Genomic DNA, 20,423 nt, shown 5'->3' with positions numbered 1-20,423 from the left:
GGTACTCCACTGTCCACTCCCTTCCACTGAGAAAATTGCCCGTTTAATCCTACTCTCTGTTTCCTGTCTTTTAGCCAGTTTGCAATCCACGAAAGGACATCGCCACCTATCCCATGACTTTTTACTTTTCCTAGAAGCCTCTCATGAGGAACTTTGTCAAACGCCTTCTGAAAATCCAAGTATACTATATCTACCGGTTCACCTTTATCCACATGTTTATTAACTCCTTCAAAAAAGTGAAGCAGATTTGTGAGGCAAGACTTGCCCTGGGTAAAGCCATGCTGACTTTGTTCCATTAAACCATGTCTTTCTATATGTTCTGTGATTTTGATGTTTATAACACTTTCCACTATTTTTCCTGGCACTGAAGTCAGGCTAACCGGTCTGTAGTTTCCCGGATCGCCCCTGGAGCCCTTTTTAAATATTGGGGTTACATTTGCTATCCTCCAGTCTTCAGGTACAATGGATGATTTTAATGATAAGTTACAAATTTTTACTAATAGGTCTGAAATTTCATTTTTTAGTTCCTTCAGAACTCTGGGGTGTATACCATCCGGTCCAGGTGATTTACTACTCTTCAGTTTGTCAATCAGGCCTACCACATCTTCTAGGTTCACCGTGATTTGATTCAGTCCATCTGAATCATTACCCATGAAAACCTTCTCCATTACGGGTACCTCCCCAACATCCTCTTCAGTAAACACCGAAGCAAAGAAATCATTTAATCTTTCCGCGATGGCCTTATCTTCTCTAAGTGCCCCTTTAACCCCTCGATCATCTAACGGTCCAACTGACTCCCTCACAGGCTTTCTGCTTCGGATATATTTAAAAAAGTTTTTACTGTGAGTTTTTGCCTCTACAGCCAACTTCTTTTCAAATTCTCTCTTAGCCTGTCTTATCAATGTCTTACATTTAACTTGCCAATGTTTATGCTTTATCCTATTTTCTTCTGTTGGATCCTTCTTCCAATTTTTGAATGAAGATCTTTTGGCTAAAATAGCTTCTTTCACCTCCCCTTTTAACCATGCCGGTAATCGTTTTGCCTTCTTTCCACCTTTCTTAATGTGTGGAATACATCTGGACTGTGCTTCTAGAATGGTATTTTTTAACAATGACCACGCCTCTTGGACATTTTTTACTTTTGTAGCTGCTCCTTTCAGTTTTTTTCTAACAATTTTTCTCATTTTATCAAAGTTTCCCTTTTGAAAGTTTAGCACGAGAGCCTTGGATTTGCACACTGTTCCTTTTCTAGTCATTAAATCAAATTTGATCATATTATGATCACTATTGCCAAGTGGCCCCACCACCGTTTCCTCTCTCACCAAGTCCTGTGCTCCACTGAGAATTAGATCTAAAATTGCTCCCTCTCTCGTCGGTTCCTGAACCAATTGCTCCATAAAGCTATCATTTATTCCATCCAGGAACGTTATCTCTCTAGCGTGACCCGATGATACATTTACCTGAGGGGCCTGGCTTTGTTTCCTCTCTCTAAAAGATGCATACACCCACATCAAGATCTTCCCCAATCACCCGGTTGGAGGTGCACATGTTTCCCTACTTGGCGATTGGCTGGTCAAGAGCGCCACCCAGAAGGGGGCACTTCGCTCCTAGCGCTTGACCATTCGGGTGCTGGAGTCCCTCAGGTTTGTCATCAACTACCCGAAGTCCCATCTCACCCCCGTCGCCTCAGTTGAGCTTTATCGGTGCCCGGCTGGACACAGCTCAGGCCTAGGCCTATCTGCCTCGCAATTGGGTGCTTGCTTTGGTGTGTCTTGAGTGTGATCCACCGAAGCCGGCAGGTCTTGACCCCCATCTTGCTTTGCATTCTGGGCCTCATGGCCACATCTGTCCATGTTACTCCCTTGGCTCGCTTGCATATGCGCAGGGCTGAGTGGACCCTGCGGTCTCAGTGCCTCACTTTGCTGTTGCCTCCCCCTGCAACAGGAAAGTGAGGCATTTCTGCTCCCTGTATGGGGGGGGGGGGGTGGGGGCGCGGAGAACCAGCCTTGGACGCCTTTGCCTGCCATTGGTGCAAGGGCCTTCTGTATGCATATCCTCCACTTCCTGTGGTGATGAAGACTCTCCTGAAGCTCTGGCAGGACAGGGGGAACCATGATTATCATTGCCTCTTATTGGCCAAGGCAGGTCTGTTTCCTGCTCCTGCGGGATCTGTCTGTCAGAGAGCCAATCAGTCTTGGGACCTCCTCCGACCTGATCATGCAGGATCAGGGCAGGCTGTGCCATCCAAACCTCAGGGCATTGTCTCTGACGGCCTGGATGTTGAAAGGCTAGTTCTGTAGCTCCTTGACCTCTGTCAACTTGTCTCGGGTCCTGGTAGCTCCCAGGAGGCCTTCCATCAGGAGTCTTATAGCCTGAAGTGGAAGAGTTTTTCCGTCTGGTGTGAAGGCCACGGCTCAGATCTGTTCTCCTGCTCCACTCCAAAGTTCTGCACAGCTTGGATTGCAAGAGGGCCTTAGCTTTCTACCTTGAGTGGACAGCTGGGCCCATACTATGGAACACGATGCCACCTGAACTCAGATTACAGAATAATCTCAAAACATTTAAGAAAAATTTAAAAACATGGCTCTTTAAAAAAGCCTTCACTAAAGAGTGTGGAGGGTAGAGAATGAAAGTACACAGGAATGCAGATGAGAATGAATTTACTCAATCCTACATTTAAGAAGTAATATCTCAGAGATATTAACTCAATAATATACCTGGTCTTGACCAACATTACTCAAATAATGATTTTATTTATGAAATTGTAACCGAACTTTATTGGCACCTGTTAGAATGTACGATATCCTAGATTTACTAACCTTAGTCTATGTGTTGTGCTTCGGAGTGTGAACCCTTGGTCCAGTGAAGAACGGATGTTCAGACACTGGAAGGCGAGGCCTCGTCAAGACCTTATGTGGAAACAGAAGAGGATCTGGATGCAGGCGCCTCCAACAGGTCGTGAAGTTCAGGTAGCTGGCGCCTCCAGCAGGTCGTGTAGTTCAGATAGCTGAGCTGGCGCCTCCAGCAGGTCGTGAAGTTCAGGTAGCTGGCGCCTCCAGCAGGTCGTGAATAGGAGCAGGATAGGCACAGTCCAAAACAAGAGAATTTGCAGGAGCACTGCAGTCGGTTCAGAGGTCGGAGCCAGAGAACACCTCAGCCGGTCCAGGGATCGAGAGCCAGAATATGCCAATGCCGGTCCAGGAGTCAAGAGCCAGAATACGCCAATGCCAGTCCAGGAGTCAAGAGCCAGGATACGTCAATGCCAGTCCAGGAGTCAATCACAGCAGAGCAGGAAACAGGTACAGGAACCACTGGGAGCCAAGAAGCCAAGGCAAGGTCTGAGGTGCAGACCTTGCCTTAAATACCCTTAGCCAGCAGGAGCTGACAGGAAGGAGCCACTCTATTTCCTGTAGTGGCTCCTTTAAATAATTCTTCAGCCGCGCGCGCGGGGCTCTAGGGGAACCAGCAGGGGGCGGAGTCAGGCGCGCGTTGGAGAGCTGCAGACGCCGCGGCCATGATGAGGCAGAGGCAAGAACACCGCGGAACCGCGGCAACGAAGGAGGTTACCGGGAGCGGCGCGGTCCACCGCCCCGGTAAGTGGTCAGCCCCGGCGGCGGCTTGCTGCCGTCGGGAAGCATAACACTATGTGCCTATTTGTAAACCGTTGCGATGGTATATAACTTAGCGATGGTATAGAAAAGTTTTTAAATAAATAAATAAATGTAGTCTACGCAGCTCTTCGTCTCTTTCAACAAGAATAGATTGGGAGTTGTGGTTACTAAGCAAACACTGTCAAACTGGCTGACGGATTGTATTTCCTTCTGCTATGCACAGGCGGGCCTTCAGCTGGAGGCCATGTCAAGGCTCACTCTGTGAGAGCCATGGCGGATTCGGTGGCCCACTTGTGAACGGTTCCTGTAGCAGAGATCTGCAAGGCTGCAATGTACAGTTCTCTCTACACGTTTGCCACCCATTACCACTTGGACAGAGATGGCCGACAAGACAGAACTTTGGCCAGTCTGTCCTTCGGAATCTTTTTTAGCTGTAGGACCCAACATTTCCTCCCTAGGGCCCTTTTTTCGATTTCAGGCTGTCTCTTTCTGTTACCAACAGCACTTGTGTTGTGCCTGTTGGCAGCTGGTTGGGTGTGTGTTGGTCTTGCTTGTTTGGGAACAGCATGTAGCTGTGCATTCACCAATGTATGAGGACTACCATCCTGCTTGTCCTAGGAGAAAGCAAATTTGCTTACCTCTAACAGGTGTTCTCCTAGGACAGCAGGATGTTAGTCCTCACGAAACCTGCCCACCACCGCGTGGAGTAGGGTTTCTCCTATGTTTATTTTATTTTTTTGTAATTCTATGTGATGAGATTGAAGAGGGGACCCCACATGGACATGTGGATAGTAGCATGCTGGGCATGCTCAGTGTACTAATCAGTTTCTAGAAATTTTAACATAAGTTTTCCATGCTGGGCTCCTTCTGATGATGTCACCCATGTGTGAGAGCTAATATCCTGATGTCCTAGGAGAACACCTGTTACAGGTAAGCAACTTAGCTTTATATACTGTGGGGTAGATTTAAAAAATTTGCACAATCGCGTACTTTTGTTCGCGCACAAGGCGCGAACAAAAGTACGCTGGATTTTATAAGATACGTGCGTAGCCGCGCGTATTTTATAAAATCCGGGGTCGGCGCGCGCAAGGGGATGCACATTTGTGCAACCTGCGCGCGCCGAGCCCAGCGCGCGCTGCCTGTTCCCTTCGAGGCCGCTCCGATTTCGGAGCGGCCTCAGAGGGAACTTTCCTTCGCCCTCCCCCCACCTTCCCCTCCCTTCCCCTACCTAACCCACCCCCCCTTACCTCTGTTGCACGATTTACGCCTGCTAAAAGCAGATGTAAATCTGCGCGCGCCAGCGGGCTGCTGGCGAGCCATCATCCGACCCGGGGGCTGGTCCGGAGGCCTCAACCACGCCCCCGGGCCGGCGCTACGCCCCAGGGCCCGCCCCCGAAATGCTGTGTCACGCCCCCGAAATGCCGCGTCATTTCAGGAACGCCCCCGACACGCCCCCTCCCCACCCCTTTTACGAAGCCCCGGGACTTACGTGCATCCCAGGGCTCTGCATGCGCCGGCGGCCTATGAAAAATAGGTGCGCCGGCACGCGAGGGCCCTGCGCGTGTAAATCCGGCCGGATTTACGCGCGCAGGGCATTTAAAATCTGCCCCTGTAAGAATAGGTGCAGTTCTAAATGAATGGTGGGTATTTATGCTCATATTTTAAGGCAGTTAAAAGTTAAAACTCTTGTGAAAATTGATGTCAAATAGTTTTTCACGTAGATAAGCAGGATGAATTAGCCAAGCTGTCTGGGATGTCCTCCGATCCTGTAGGTGGCGGAGCTCTCAAAGTATAGTTCTGATTCTTGCTGTAGTGTGTGCCTGCTTGGCACCTCCCCCGCTCTCCTGAGTCTCCTTAGTCCATTTTTTTCCGCGAGCCTAACAACATGCAGAACTCTGTCTCCTCACAACCTATTCTGTGAAGGAAAAAAAAAGGTTTTTTTTCTATCTTATTGCCTCTTCCTGTAGTTAGGTTTAATTGCTTCTTTAAAAATTCATCGACTTCTGACAGAAAATGCCTCGTCCAGGCTTCAAATTCTATCAATGTGGGAAGATAATGTCTGTTACAGGCAGACAATACCTCCTGTTATATTTGCCTGGGTCCACAACACGACCAGGCTAACTGTGTTGACTGCGGACACATGTCCCCTAGAGCACAGAGACAACATGCCGCCAAGATCCAAGAATTAAAACAGGCTACGTCAGGATCATATGCCCCCTCTGAGGACTCGGCTCGATCCTCCCTGGGACCTCCCCGTGCGTTGAAAGCATCGGTGCGTCCATGGGCTGCTTCGGGGGGACCTCCCACTTCGACTGCGTCGAATACCAAGAAGCTCTCATCGGCACCGATGCATAGTCTGCCGATGCATTCACTGTGTCAGAGGGCAGCAGCGGTGACAGGCATCGCCTGGCATCGGTGCTCCGATACATCATCATCGATGCAGGCAAGTCAAGCCATGTTTTGGGTTCGAAGCATAGAAATAAAACTTTGCATCAAAGCACTATAGTTCCGACTAATCACCATCAGTCTTTATCATTGACTCCATCGACGCAAAGGCCTCATAAACAAACAAAGAAACACATTGCTGGCCATAAGGGGCAGAAAGAGCCGTCTCATCTCTTGATTGTGGATGAAGATCCTCTATTTTCTCCCCCTGATGCGTCCTCACCGTCTCTACCATCCGACCATGAGGAGCCTTTACATAAGAGGCCATGGACAACATCACTTCCTAGCACCACACACTTGGAGTGAAATTCCTATTCTGCCACCGCAAGCTCCACCACGAGGTACACCACAGGATGCACAACCTCAGGAGACATTGGTCTCCCAAGTGATGTCACAAATTTCCTTAATCTTGGCACAATTTTTGGCAATGGTGGTAAATCAGGGAGGACGCCTGCCAGAACCACCACAGAAGGCTCCAATGTCACCTCAAGACAGCCACAGTCCTGGGCCGGTTCTGACATCCCCTTTTCCTTCTCAGGCTGACCAATCCCCTCTGTCATCTTCACCAGGCTCCTTAACGGGGTACCCTTTGTACCCCTCAACCAGAACCAGGTTTGCCTCCTGAAGACCTCACTTATTCGAAATTCCTCGAGAAGGTGGGTAAAAGACTAAACATCGAAAACAAGCGACTGCCGGATCCAAGAGCAGATGTTCTTGGCTTATTAAAGGTTTTTGAAACTTCAGCAGAACCAACTCCACTTCCATCTCATGAGGTGCTAGATTCAGTAATGAAAAGAGCCTGGGAAACACCCCTATCAGGCCCCTCCACTTCAAGGAAATTGGAGTTAAAATATCGAATGTGACAATCTTCCTACTATTCGCATGTTCAACTGCCTCATGCCTCAGTAGTGGTGAAGTCAGCGATGCAAAAGGCCCGTATGTCTAGGCTACATTCAAATGCCCCTCCAGGTCGAGACTCCAAATATATGGATGATTTTGGTAAACAGGTATGCTCAATGCAAAGATCCAGCAGCATCAGTTTGCAATTACCCAATACCTGTTTGAGTGCTTACAAGCCCTGAAACCTAAGCTTCAGGAACGATCTCCTGATCAGCAACTCCCTGAGGAGTTCCACCATATGGAAGAGGGTTTGAGACATTTCATCCATACAGTATATGAAGCGTTTGAGACATCTGCGAAGTCCACGGCCAATGCCATCGCAGCAAGAAGACTTGCATGGTTGAGGGCAAGTGCCATCAGAGGAGATGTCCATGAGAAGTTAGCAAACATCCCCTGTTTGCCGGATAATTTGTTTGGCGACCAGTTCCGGGAGAAAGTGGCTCAATTAAAAGAGCAAAAATTAGCAGTACAGTCTCTAACCGCTCCATCGGACCCTTCAACCTCCAGACGGTATTATACATCTTACCACAAGCCGCAATATCAGTGTCGACCCTTCAGACCTTATCCAGCTTCACGTCTTCTATACTATTCCTCTTCTCACCCTCAGACATCTCAACCACAAGGACCTAGACAATGTCAGAGGACTCCGAAACAATCTCGGACTCCTCAAGATCCAAACCCCCCAAAACCATCACAGGGCTTTTAGGGAACCTCAAACCACCACTACCACTTCCTGTTGGGGGCAGATTATCCCATTTCCTACCTGCATGGGAAGTCATCACAACTGACCTCTGGGTATTAAAAATAATAAAGGAAGGTTACTCTCTCAACGTCCGATCCTTCCCCCCCATGCCACACTTGGTGCGTACCAGACAACAAAACACGCTTTTCCATCAAATGCACCTGGAGATCAACAACTTACTCCAACAGCAGTGCATCCACGAATTACCTGTGCTGCATCATCACATAGGTTTTTATTCCCAATACTTCCTCATTCCGAAAAAATCAGGAGGATTCCGTCCTATCCTGGATCTCAGAGCGCTCAACAAGCACTTGATGACAGAAAAATTCAAGATGACGTCCCTCAAATCCATTCTTCCCTTCATTCAACCAAAAGACTGGATGTGTTCCATAGATCTCAAGGATTCTTACTCCTACATACCAATACACAAGGCCTCCTGGCAGTACCTTTGCTTTATGGTGATGGGACGCCATTTTCAGTACAAAATACTTCCATTTGGCCTCTTCGCGGCTCCCAGAGTTTTCACGAAATGTCTAGCGGTGGCTCACCTATGACGACAGGGGATGCAAATATCCCCCTATCTGGAAGATTATGATCAATTACGAGAAATCAAATCTGCAACCCACTCAAGCTTTACAATTCATTGGAGCCCATATTGACTCCTCAAAGAACAGAACCTTACTTCCCGAAACACGAGTAGTCAACCTGAGAAATCTCGTTCAAAACCTTAGACACTCTGCCACTGCCCCTGCTCGTCAGATCTTAACACTTCTGGGGCATATGGTGGCAGCTATCTATGTGGTTCCCCATACACGTCTCCACATGCGGTGTCTACAGTGGGGCCTGAAGACGCAATGGAATCAATTTTCCGACCATCTCTCTACACCTGTCTCCATCACGCCCAGCATGAAACAAGACTTGGACTGGTGGCTGACACCATCAGCTCTAACAGTGGGAGCCCCACTACGACCCCCAATTCACCTTATCATACTCACAACAGATGCCTCAAGAAAAGGATGGGGCGCTCACCTAGTTCGCCTGCAAACTCAAGGCCTCTGGTCCGCCTGGGAATGTATGCAGCAAATAAATCTGCTAGAACTGAGGGCAATTTGAAATGCTCTCCGAGCTTAGAACATAAGAAATTGCCATGCTGGGTCAGACCAAGGGTCCATCAAGCCCAGCATCCTATTTCCAACAGAGGTCAAACCAGGCCACAAGAACCTGGCACTTACCCAAACACTAAGAAGATCCCATACTACTGATGCAATTAATAGCAGTGGCTATTCCCTAAGTAAACTTGATTAATAGCAGTTAATGGACTTCTCCTCCAAGAACTTATCCAAACCTTTTTTGAACCCAGCTACACTAACTGCACTAACCACATCCTCTGGCAACAAATTCCAGAGCTTTATTGTGCATTGAGTGAAAGAATTTTCGCTTAGTCTTAAATGTGCTATTTGCTAACTTCATGGAATGCCCCCTACTCCTTCTATTATTCGAAAGTGTAAATAAACGATTCACAACTATTTGTTCAAGACCTCTCATGATCTTAAAGACCTCTATCATATCCCCCCTCAGCCGTCTCTTCTCCAAGCTGAACAGCCCTAACCTCTTCAGCCTTTCCTCATAGGGGAGCTGTTCCATCCCCTTTATCATTTTGGGTGCCCTTCTCTGTACCTTCTCCATCGCAACTATATCTTTTTTGAGATGTGGCGACCAGAATTGTACACAGAATTCAAGGTGTGGTCTCACGATGGAGCGATTATAGAGTCATTATGACATTTTCTATTTTATTAACTATTCCCTTCCTAATAATTCCTAACGTTCTGTTTGCATTTTTGACTGCTGCAGCACACTGAGCCAACGATTTTAAAGTATTATCCACTATGATGCCTAGATCTTTTTCCTGGGTGGTGGCTCCTAATATGGAACCTAACATCGTGTAACAACAGCAAGGGTTATTTTTCCCTATATGCAACACCTTGCACTTGTCCACATTAAATTTCATCTGCCATTTGGTTGCCCAATCTTCCAGTCTTGCAAGGTCCTCCTGTAATGTATCACAATCCGCTTGTGATTTAACTACTTTGAATAATTTTGTATCATTCGCAAATTTCATAACCTCACTCGTCTTATTCCTTTCTAGATCATTTATATATATACTAGCTGTTAAGTTCGTTAAAACGGGCGAGATTCCATCGGTCAGACCGGCACGGTTAGAGCCGCTCTGTTCTCCACAACTTCTCTTTTCCTTCCATCCTCTCTCACCTCATCTACAACCCCTTCCCTCTCCCAGCCCTCCTCCACTCTTTTTTCTCTTCTCCATAAATTCTTACCCTTCCCACTTGTTCAGTCATATCCTCTTCCTTTTTCCCTTCCCCTCTCACCTTCCCTTTCCTTCCCCTTCTCCCCTCTCCCTCAGCCCTCCTCCACTCCCTCTTTTTCTCTACTCCACTTTACCCTTCCCACTTACATCTTCTTCCTTCCATCCCTTCTCATCTTCCCTTTCCTTCCCCTCCCACCTCCTCAACCCCTTCCCTCTCCCTCAGCCCTCCTCCACTCCCTTTTTCTGTTTGCTACAACTATACCCTCCCCACTTATATCCTCTTCCTTCCCCTCCCACCTTCTCCACAACCCCGTCCCTCTCCCTCAGCCCTCCTACACTTTCTTCTTCTCTCTGGCCCGCCTGACACTTAGATACCGCCGCTGCTGCTCCATGGGATATCTCCGGGGGTGTCTCTCTCACGCACGCCTCTCCACCGGGCTCGTTGCTGGCCCGCCCGACGCTCGGTGATGAGGCGCATGCGAGAGAGAGACTACCGGCGACCTCCCATGTCTGTGTCTGTGCCGCCGCTGCTTCTCCCTGCGCGCGAGAGAGAGAGACCTCCCGGAGACCTCCTGTGCTGCCGCCGCTGCTCCTCCTCGTCGTACCATACCTTGCAGCACAGGTAATTCGCTGGGCTCACCTCTGACCGACGTGCTCTCGCGCATGCGCAGGAGAGCTGCTCTCTACTGCGCATTTGCGGCACGTGGGTCCAAGCCCATTTATATGGTAGATTGAAAAGCACTGGTCCAAGTACAGATCCCTGAGGCACTCCACTGTTTACCCTTTCCACTGAAAAAATTGCCCATTTAATCCTACTCTCTGTTTTCTGTCTTTTAACCAGTTTGTAATCCACGAAAGGACATCGCCTCCTATCTCATTACTTTTTAGTTTTCTTAAAAGCCTCTCATGAGGGACTTTGTCAAACACCTTCTGAAAATCCAAATACACTACATCAACCAGTTCACCTTTATCCACGTTTATTAACCCCTTCAAAAAAATGAAGCAGATTTGTTAGCCAAGACTTCCCTTGCGTAAATCCATGTTGATTGTATTCCATTAAACCATGTCTTTCTATATGCTCTACGATTTTGATCTTGAATAGTTTCCACTATTTTTCCCGGCACTGAAGTCAGGCTCACTGGTCTATAGTTACCTGGATCGCTCCTGGAGCCTTTTTTAAATATAGGGGTTACATTGGCCACCCTCCAGTCTTCAGGTACAATGGATGATTTTAATGATAGGTTATAAATTTTAACTTATAGATCAGAAATTTCATTTTTTAGTTCCTTCAGTACCCTAGGATGCATTCCATTTGGTCCAGTTGATTTGCTGCTCTTTAGTTTGTCAATCTTGCCTACTACATCTTCCAGGTTCACAGTGATTTGGTTCAGTTCATCTGACTCATCACCCCTGACAACCATCTCCGGAACTGGTATCTCCCCAACATCCTCATTAGTAAACACGGAAGCAAAGAATTCATTTAGTCTTTCTGCAATGGCCTTACCTTCCCTAAGAGCCCCTTTAACCCCTCGGTCATCTACTGGTCCAACCAACTCCCTCACAGGTTTCTTGCTTCAGATATATTTTAAAAAGTTTTTATTATGAGTTTTTGCCTCTATGGCCACATTCATTTAAAATTTTCTCTTTGCCTGTCTTATCAGTGTTTTACACTTAACTTGACAATGCTTACGTTTTATCCTATTTTCTTCAGATGGATCCTTCTTCCAATTTTTGAAGGATGTTTTTTTGTTTAAAATAGCCTCTTTCACCTCACCTTTTAACCATGACGGTGATCATTTTGCCTTCCTTCCACCTTTCTTAATGTATGGAATACATATGGACTGTGCCTCTAGGATTGTATTTTTAAACAATGTTCATGACTGTTGAACACTTTTCACCTTTGCAGCTGCACCTTTCATTTTTTTTCAATTTTCCTCATTTTATCAAAGTTTCCCTTTTGAAAGTTTAGTGTTAGAGCTGCAGATTTACTTAGTGTCCCCCTTCCAGTTATTAGTTTAAATTTGATCATGTTATGATCACTGTTGCCAAGTGACCCCACCACTGTTACCTCTCACCAAATCCTGCGTTCCACTAAGAATTAAATCTAAAATAGCTTCCTCTCTTGTTGGTTCCTGAACCAATTGCTCCATGAAGCAGTCATTTATTATATCCAGGAAGTTTGTCTCTAGCAAGTCCTGATGTTACATTTACCCAGTCAATATTGTGGTAATTGAAATCTCCCATTATTATTGCACTGCCAAATTGGTTAGCTTCCCTGATTTCTCTTACCATTTCATCATCTGTCTGTCTATTTTGTCCAGGTGGACGGTAGTATACTCCTTTCGCACTCACATTACAAGGTAAAACAGTCATGATCCACACTGACAATTAAGTGGCCGTGTTCTATATAAACAAAGAAGGAGGGTCATGTTCATTACTGTCCATTACCCTACAAGCCACCTACCTACCTGGCATTAACAACACCAGAGCGGACAAACTGAGCAGGATATTTCATCCCCACGAATGGGAACTTCATCAGAAGGTGGCACTCAAACTCTTCCAAACCTGGGGCTGGCCACGCATCGACCGCTTTGCTACTGAACGCAACTTCAAGGTTCACACCTTCTGTGTGATATATCCAAGTGCCCGAAGGCTAGCACAGGATGCATTTCTCATAGACTGGTCGGAAGGCCTACTGTACGCCCTTTCCCCAATAACATTGATTTCTCGCATGGTACAAAAATGCATCATGGACAATGCCGACCTCATTCTGATAGCTCCAGCATGGCCCAGGCAGCCATGGTACGCATTCCTGATTCGTCTATCAGTGGATACTCCAGTTCCATTGGGAAACAGCCCTCGCCTCCAACCCAGGAAAGAGGATCCCTCCTACATCTGCTTCACTCCTCTCTCAACCTCACAGCGTGGAGATTGAAAGGCTATTATTTCAAAACCTAGACCTTTCACCTCAGCTAGAAGATATTCTGATGTCTTCCAGAAAACCCTCCACCAGGTTAAATTACAGAAGAAAATGGATTAGTTATGCCTCTTGGTGCTCGGGCTGGGATATGGACCCATTCACCTGCCCTTCGGGCAAATTACTTAGCTATCTTCATCTACTGTATCAAAAAGGACTAGCCACAGCCTCACTCAGTCCACCTGAGTGCTATAGCAGTGTATGAGTGTATCATTATCGTAAACGGTGTTTTCCATAGATAGCAGATGAATTAGCCATGCTGAATCCCCTGCCTCCCCGGACAGTCTTGCTACCAACTACTCTGCTTAATCACGGCCTGAGGAGACTCAGAAGAGCGGGGGAGGTGCCAAGCAGGCAAACACTACAGCAAGACTCAGAACTTTACTTTGAGAGCTCCGCCACCTACAGGACCGGAGGACATCCCAGACAGCATGGCTAATTCATCTGCTATCTACGGAAAACACCATTTACAGTAAGCAAACTTGCTCTTATCCACTGTCAAAATACAGAAGATACCATGCTCTATAAAATTCAGTGGAATGGAATGTCTGCATAATAGGATTTTGAATTTATATTTTACAAATAGAATTAGTTTTACCTTTTGAGTTTTTACAAATATGATACCTTTTTTCCTTCAGAATCTTAAACAAAAAACAAAAAAAAAACCTACTCCAGATGGTAGCATAACTCTGCCTCTTCCCCTTTTTTGCATCACAGATGATAATTTCATAAATTGTGGATTTTGTACAGTATTATAAAACCATCAGCTTGTAAGTAATAAAAATGTTTGATCTTTTAATATCAGCCTTTCAGACAGAAGGGAAGCTCTATTTAATACTGGATTTTCTCAGGGGAGGAGATGTGTTCACACGATTATCCAAAGAGGTAAGTACATGAATTTTAACTGTCATATTCATAGGCATGATTCTGCTCTTTATCAAGCTGACCTTGTAATTAAGATATACGTACCGTAATAACTTAGAGAGGAGTTAATAATGTAGGAAATTCAAAAGCTTAGATAACTTTGGCTTTGTTGATGACATTCTTAGCTTGGTCAAACTATTTTTAAATATGTAGTACTAAGAACTCCAGCTCGAGTACTGAACACAGATCACAATTAAATATGGACATATCCAATGACCATCAAGTATGATAAATATTACAAATTAAAGCCTGGAAAGTAATACTTTTAATTGCATCCTTAAATCAAAGTTTTTCACTGTGGCTAAATATTGTGTTGGGCTAATAGGGTAGCAGGAGGAAGAGCATACTTTCTCCTGCTGTGTTTATGTACTCGCTGACTTGAATATGTACTTTTAGTATCAGAACTCTTCATTTCACAATATGAAACAAAGGGCACATTTTCAGCGTGTGCCTACATGTGTAATTTCAAGCACATGCAAAACCAACCAGATTTTTTTTTCTTCTTTTTTTCCCCCCTTTTTGGGCTTCCAGCTCAGTCAGAACCAGGGCTGGGATTTGGGGCCATGCATCTTCATTCATAACTACCTGGGAATTTTTTTCTCTCCCATTTTATATTCCTTCTCAACTCATCTAGCCCAGTCATCACAGTGCCTCTCCTCTACTGGGGGTCATGTACCAGGGCTCATTTCTGAGTTCTGCAATCATGGTCTCTAAATCCGGCCACTAGATGTCATACTTGTGCAATGGCCGGAACTCCCTCCCCACAGGGGTTGTAAATGCTGCCCACACAGCACCCCCAGCCCTGGCCAACCTGGTTAGCAGAAGAACAGACCTGGAAGTTACGCCCAGTACCTCTTCATGGCTGTGCACAGTTCTTCCTCTGAGCTGCTAGGTTGGCTCATCAAACAAATTGAAGGTATATGCACTAGTTGTCTTTGAAAATAGGGTTGCTATTTAGCTAACTGCATGCATGTTTCTCAGAAGACAAGCAGGACATCAGTCCTCACACATGGGTGAGATCCGATGGAGTCTGGCATGGAAAATTTGTCAAATTTTCTAGAACTGTGACTGAGCTTCTCTGAGCATGCTCTTCATGCATTATACCATGCGTCCATGCAGGGTCCCTTCAGTCTTCTTTTCTACAGAGCCCAGTGTTTCGCGGTGAAGTTCAGTCTCTCTGCTTTTCTCCTTATTGGAGTATTTTTGCTATTTTTCACAGTAATTTTGCATTGTCTGAATCACACAGTCAAAGCATAGTCCCCCCAGTTCTCCTGCCTGTCTTCTCATTCAGGTTTTTTTTATTTTTATTTTTTTATTTTTTATTTATAGATATTTCAGATTACAATTCAAGAATAATAACTTGAATTAGAAAGCAGACATGTTACATTAAAATATGTATATGAAACTTGCAAATAATAGCACGTTACATACTGCTAAAGTCCTCAGTTTGAAAAGGGGGGAGATACTCTCAACCTAAGGAAAATATAACATTACATCAAAGAAATTACAACGTATCTGTCATTGGGTAAAGCGTCTATCATGATCGTGTAACGCTAAGGACTTATCGCATTCTCTCCACTAGTGGAAGGTGGTACATTCATCTTGGGATGTTTATCTTTCAGAAAATCTACCAATTGCTCTGGCACAAAAATATGTACGTACAATTTCTAAATTTAATCACACATTTACATGGGTACTTCAGTAAAAACATTGCTCCCAAACTTAACACTTGCAGTCTCAGCTGTAAAAATTGCTTTCACCTAAATTGTGTGGATCTAGCTAGGTCCGGAAAGGCAGATACTTTCAACCCCTAAAAAAGCTTATCCCTATTACGGAGAACCTTCCGAAGTATCCAATCTCTATCTGTATCCAACAGGAAGGTAACTATCAGTGTAGCAGGTCTGACTTGATCCTTCTGTGTGGATTCTAAGATATTTGTTACATCCAATTCAGGTTCAGGTGTAGTAGGTAATAAAATCTGAAAACCCTTATCATTTAGTTCCAAATTCTTCTTGAAGATGGAATATAATATATCTTCGACAATTGTGGAAACATTTGTTCTGGTATTTTCAATATTTGGACCAGATATTTTGTCCAGATATCTCGTGGGGTAACCAAAGGGTTTCTACGAAAATTTATGAACCTCAAGTTTTTCCCCTTAACTTGGTTTTCCAGCTGTTCTATGCGATTTACTAATAGCTGATTTTCTTTAATTAACTTTCCTTGGACATTCAAAAATTCTTTTAGTTTCCCTTCAAGAGATATTACTTTGTATTCTCTGTTTCTTTCTCCATTTTTCCTATTCTATTATCCATCCTATTAATATAGGCTGTTAAGGTATTGAATTGTTGAGAAAGGTTGTCATTAACATTTTGTATTGCTTCCCATATTGTCTCTGATGAGATTACATCAAGTTTAGAAATCTCTTTCTTAGTAGGAAAAGTGGGAAAAATAAATGTGTACTTCTCTTCCAGACAATGGTGTGACCGTGTTGTCGTTAGCGTCTCCTGCCCCACCTTGCTCCACGGTTAACCATTGGTCTTCTCTGGCTTCCCTCTCTCCTGAAGGCCTCAGGCCAAACTCCAAATTTTCACCAGATTGTTCCGAAGTTTTCGGTGAGGTATAATCATACATCTCAGCCGGGTTCGCAGGAAGTCTCCGATCGATCGGGGACAGAGTTGTTTGCAGCTCACGTGGGGAGCTGGTTCTTGCTTCCTCCCGGTCTCCCCGCGGCGAGCTCACTCCCAATCTTAGTGTATCCCTCGCAAATGAAAGTCCATTGGACTGGTAATTTGCACAGGAGTGGAGGTAGAAGCAGTGAGGGCTTCACGCTCCTTAGCCCTCCGCTAAGGAGAGTGATTGATTTTTAGGAAATTGCTGTCTCCGGCCGAGCAGACCTCACACGACTCTCTACAGATCCTCCATCTTGGATCTCCTCGCCCTCATTCAGGTTTTTCAGTGTTTCGGTATGTTTTCTTTTGCAGTCGATACCTGGGATGGCGGTGTGCTTGGTGCCTGCCGGCCATCGGTGACCACCACCATCAGTTTCAACATTGTGTCCCTTTTCTTTTCTGACTGAGTATCATTGACCAGGTTTTAAGTGATGCCCACAGTGCACGAGGACTATATCACAGATGCATAACATCTGGAATTGCAGCAAGTGTGCACAGATGACACCAAAAGAATGCTGGGCCTGGCTAGACAGGAAGGATATGCTCTTCGGGCCCAGGAAGACCGATCCATCGACATCAGCATTTGAGGTAACAACATTGAGGGACCTTGGAGCTTCACCGTTGGATGGCTTACAGGGACGCCAGAGAAGGGCCATCACCCACCTCTTCCAGGTTGAAGGCATCAGGTTCGTTGTCTTCGGCCTTGGCACCGGGGAAGGGCCGAGCCGAGCATTGAGGGAAACCAAAGAAGCATCGGCATCGGTCCCCATCAATGCATGGTGCCGGGCACGGAGATGAACCAGACTCAGCTGTGATGCTCCTGAAGTGACCTCTTGGTGAGGAACTCCAGTCCTCCATGGTTCCCAGGCGGTCACCATGACCTTTGTTAGTCCTATTGTTTGCCACCGATCCTCCTCTCTGTTCCAAAAGGATTTGACCACAACTCTTGGATCCCAGTCAATCTTGATAGATATTTATTTATTTATTTATTTATTTAAAGTCTCTTCTATACCGATGTTCGTTCGGTATAGAAGAGGAGCTGGAGAAGTGTGTGCAGCAGGCCATTGAGAAGATACTGCAGGGCCTCTGCGTTGGGGCACCGGGCCTGGCACTGTCTCTCCTTGAGCCTTTGCTCAAATCAGAGTGCTACAGACACATAAGAACATAAGAAATTGCCATACTGGGTCAGACCAAGGGTCCATCAAGCCCAGCATCCTGTTTCCAACAGTGGCCAATCCAGGCTATATATAGCTGGCAAGTACCAAAAAACTAAGTCTATCTCATGCTACTGGTGCTAGTAATAGTAGTGGCTATTTTCTAAGTCAACTTGATTAATAGTAGGTAATGGACTTCTCCTCCAAAAACTTATCCAAACCTTTTATAAACTAACTGCACTAACCACGTCCCCTGTCAACAAATTCCAGAGTTTAATTTTGCGTTGAGTGAAAAAGAACGTTCTCAGATTAGTTTTAAATGTGCTACTTGCTAACTTCATGGAGTGCCCCTAGTCCTATTATCTGAAAGAGTAAGTAACCGATTCGCATTTACTCATTATAGACCTCTATCATATCCCCCCTCAGCCATCTCTTCTCCAAGCTGAACTGCCCTAACCTCTTTAGTCTTCCCTCATGGGGGAGCAGTTCCATCCCCTTTATCATTTTGGATGCCCTTCTCTGTACCTTCTCCATCACAACTATATCTTTCTTGATATGCGGCGACCAGAAGTATACACAGTATTCAAGGTGCTGTCTCACCATGGAGTGATACCAGAGGCATTATGACATTCCTTCCCATCCTAGACCTAAGGACCTTGAACAAATTCTTCAAAAGAGAAAAGTTCAAGATGATTTCTCTGGGCACTCTGATCCCTTTCCTGCAAAAAGGGGATTGACTTTGCTCTCTCCATCTAAAAGATGCATATACCCACATCGAGATCTTCTCCAGCCACAGTAAGTAACATATTCATTGTGGGAGAACAACACTTTCAGTACTGCGTTCTGCCATTTTGGCTAACGACTTTCCCACTTATCTGTACTAAGTGCCTGACCGTGGTTTTGAGGCACATTCGCACGCTTGAAGTTCATTTTCCTTATCTGGACAATTGGCTGGTCAAGATCAACTCTTGGGCAGTGGCCGAGGATCCATATGCTCGACCATCTGGGTGTTGTAGTTGCTAGGGTTTGTCATCAACTACCCCAAGTCCATCTCAGCTTGTCCTTTCGATTGGTCTTCATTGGAGCCCTGCTATACAAAGCTCAGGCCTATCAAAGAATCATTACAATCTACGTTGAAACTATGGGAAGTTTATTTTAAGTCCATAAAGCAATTCATTTCCCATATGTCCCTATCACTAAACAATTCCAAAACCGAAATTTTGTTTATTTGCAATAAAGTTACAGAGAAGATAGAAACAGATATTAGTTCTTGCGCCCAATGCTATAACATCAGATATGAAGTAAGAGACCTCAGTTGCATTCTGAACTGAGTATGAAAGCTTCAATAAAAGCCATATCGAAAGATGTTTTTTATAAGCTGCAAATCCTAAAAAAATTTAAACCACTTCTTCACGGCAGTGACTTTCGCACTGTCTTACAGGCACTTATTCTACCAAAACTTGATTACTGCAATGCCTTATTTTAGGCCTACCAATTTCAACCATCTGTCCACTACAATTGCTGAAAAATGCAGCTGCACGGCTTCTGACTAATACGAAAAAATATTTATTTATTTATTTAAAGGCTTTTATATACCGGAGTTCATGCACTAGTGCATACCACTTCGGTTTACACGGAACAAGGAACAGAAAATTACATCAAACAGATTGAACAATTAAACAAATATACAATTACATCCAACAATTGGGTATAAATAACATGGCTAACTTAGTAGGAACTTAGAGTTAGAGGTGAAGGAGAGAAATAGTACCAAGTGGTAATAGAACAATGTTAATAGCTAAATAATAAATATAAATAGTAAATACAAGTTCTTATAATAAATACAGGTGTTTACAGATTACAGTCTTCATGAAAAGTTTACGTCTACAGAATAGGGTTAAGTAAATAAGAACTGGCGGTTATTTCTATAGGAGTGAAGACTTCAAAACTAAGGTTACATCTGGATTAAGAGGTATTGGTGTAGCATGTTCAAATATTTAATGATTTGGAATTGTGAGACCAAGGATAAAATTAGGAGTTGTTTGATATGATTATAAAAGCGAGAATGATTCAAGTTCTGGGATGTGGTTCTGAGCTAGACCTTTAAGTGTAGGCTTTTGTAAAGAGCCAGGTCTTGAGTTTCTTTTTGAATGTTCGAGTACACGTTTCGAGGCGAATGTCCGTGGGGAGGGCATTCCAATGAAGGGGGCTGGCAGTCGAGAATGCACGTTTCTTGAGTGAGGACTTGGCTGAAGGTACGTGTAAGGTGCCTAAGTATCTGTTTCTGATTGGTCGTGAAGACTCGTGTAGGCGAAGTGGAAGGCTTAGATCTAGCGACGTTTGTGAATGGATGTTCTTGTGTGTTATAGTTAGCACTTTGAAAATGATTCTGGATCTGATGGGGAGCCAGTGTAAGTGTTTTAGTATGGGTGTTATGTGTTCACTTCTGCTGGTGTTAGTAAGAATCCTTGCGGCGGAGTTCTGCAACATTTGTAGAGGTTTTGTGGTTATGGTTGGAAGGTCTATAAGCAGAGAGTTGCAGTAATCGATTTTGGAAAATAGTATTGTTTGGAGGACTGTTCTGAAGTCCTGAAAATGCAGGAGAGGTTTCAGCTTTTTCAGAATATGTAGTTTATAATAGCATTCTTTCGTTGTGTTCTTGACAAATTCTT

The 20,423-nt window shown here is 44.9% G+C and overlaps 1 protein-coding gene across 8 annotated transcripts in view; it reads left to right on the top strand.

Annotated features, from left to right (window-relative positions):
• Positions 1 to 20,423, top strand: part of RPS6KA6 (ribosomal protein S6 kinase A6) — a 353,752-nt gene that overhangs the window by 175,378 nt on the left and 157,951 nt on the right. For all 8 annotated transcript variants that reach the window (XM_029606558.1, XM_029606562.1, XM_029606561.1 and 5 more), the window contains one exon: positions 13,807 to 13,886. In XM_029606558.1, the coding sequence (XP_029462418.1) occupies positions 13,807 to 13,886 (80 nt within the window). Of the gene's footprint in view, positions 1 to 13,806; positions 13,887 to 20,423 lie in introns of those variants that run through there.

The sequence above is a fragment of the Rhinatrema bivittatum genome, chromosome 6 (genome assembly GCF_901001135.1).
Source record: "Rhinatrema bivittatum chromosome 6, aRhiBiv1.1, whole genome shotgun sequence".
Classification (NCBI taxonomy): domain Eukaryota; kingdom Metazoa; phylum Chordata; class Amphibia; order Gymnophiona; family Rhinatrematidae; genus Rhinatrema; species Rhinatrema bivittatum.
Note: the sequence above shows the minus strand (reverse complement) of the source record. Positions and strands in the feature narration are given on the sequence as shown.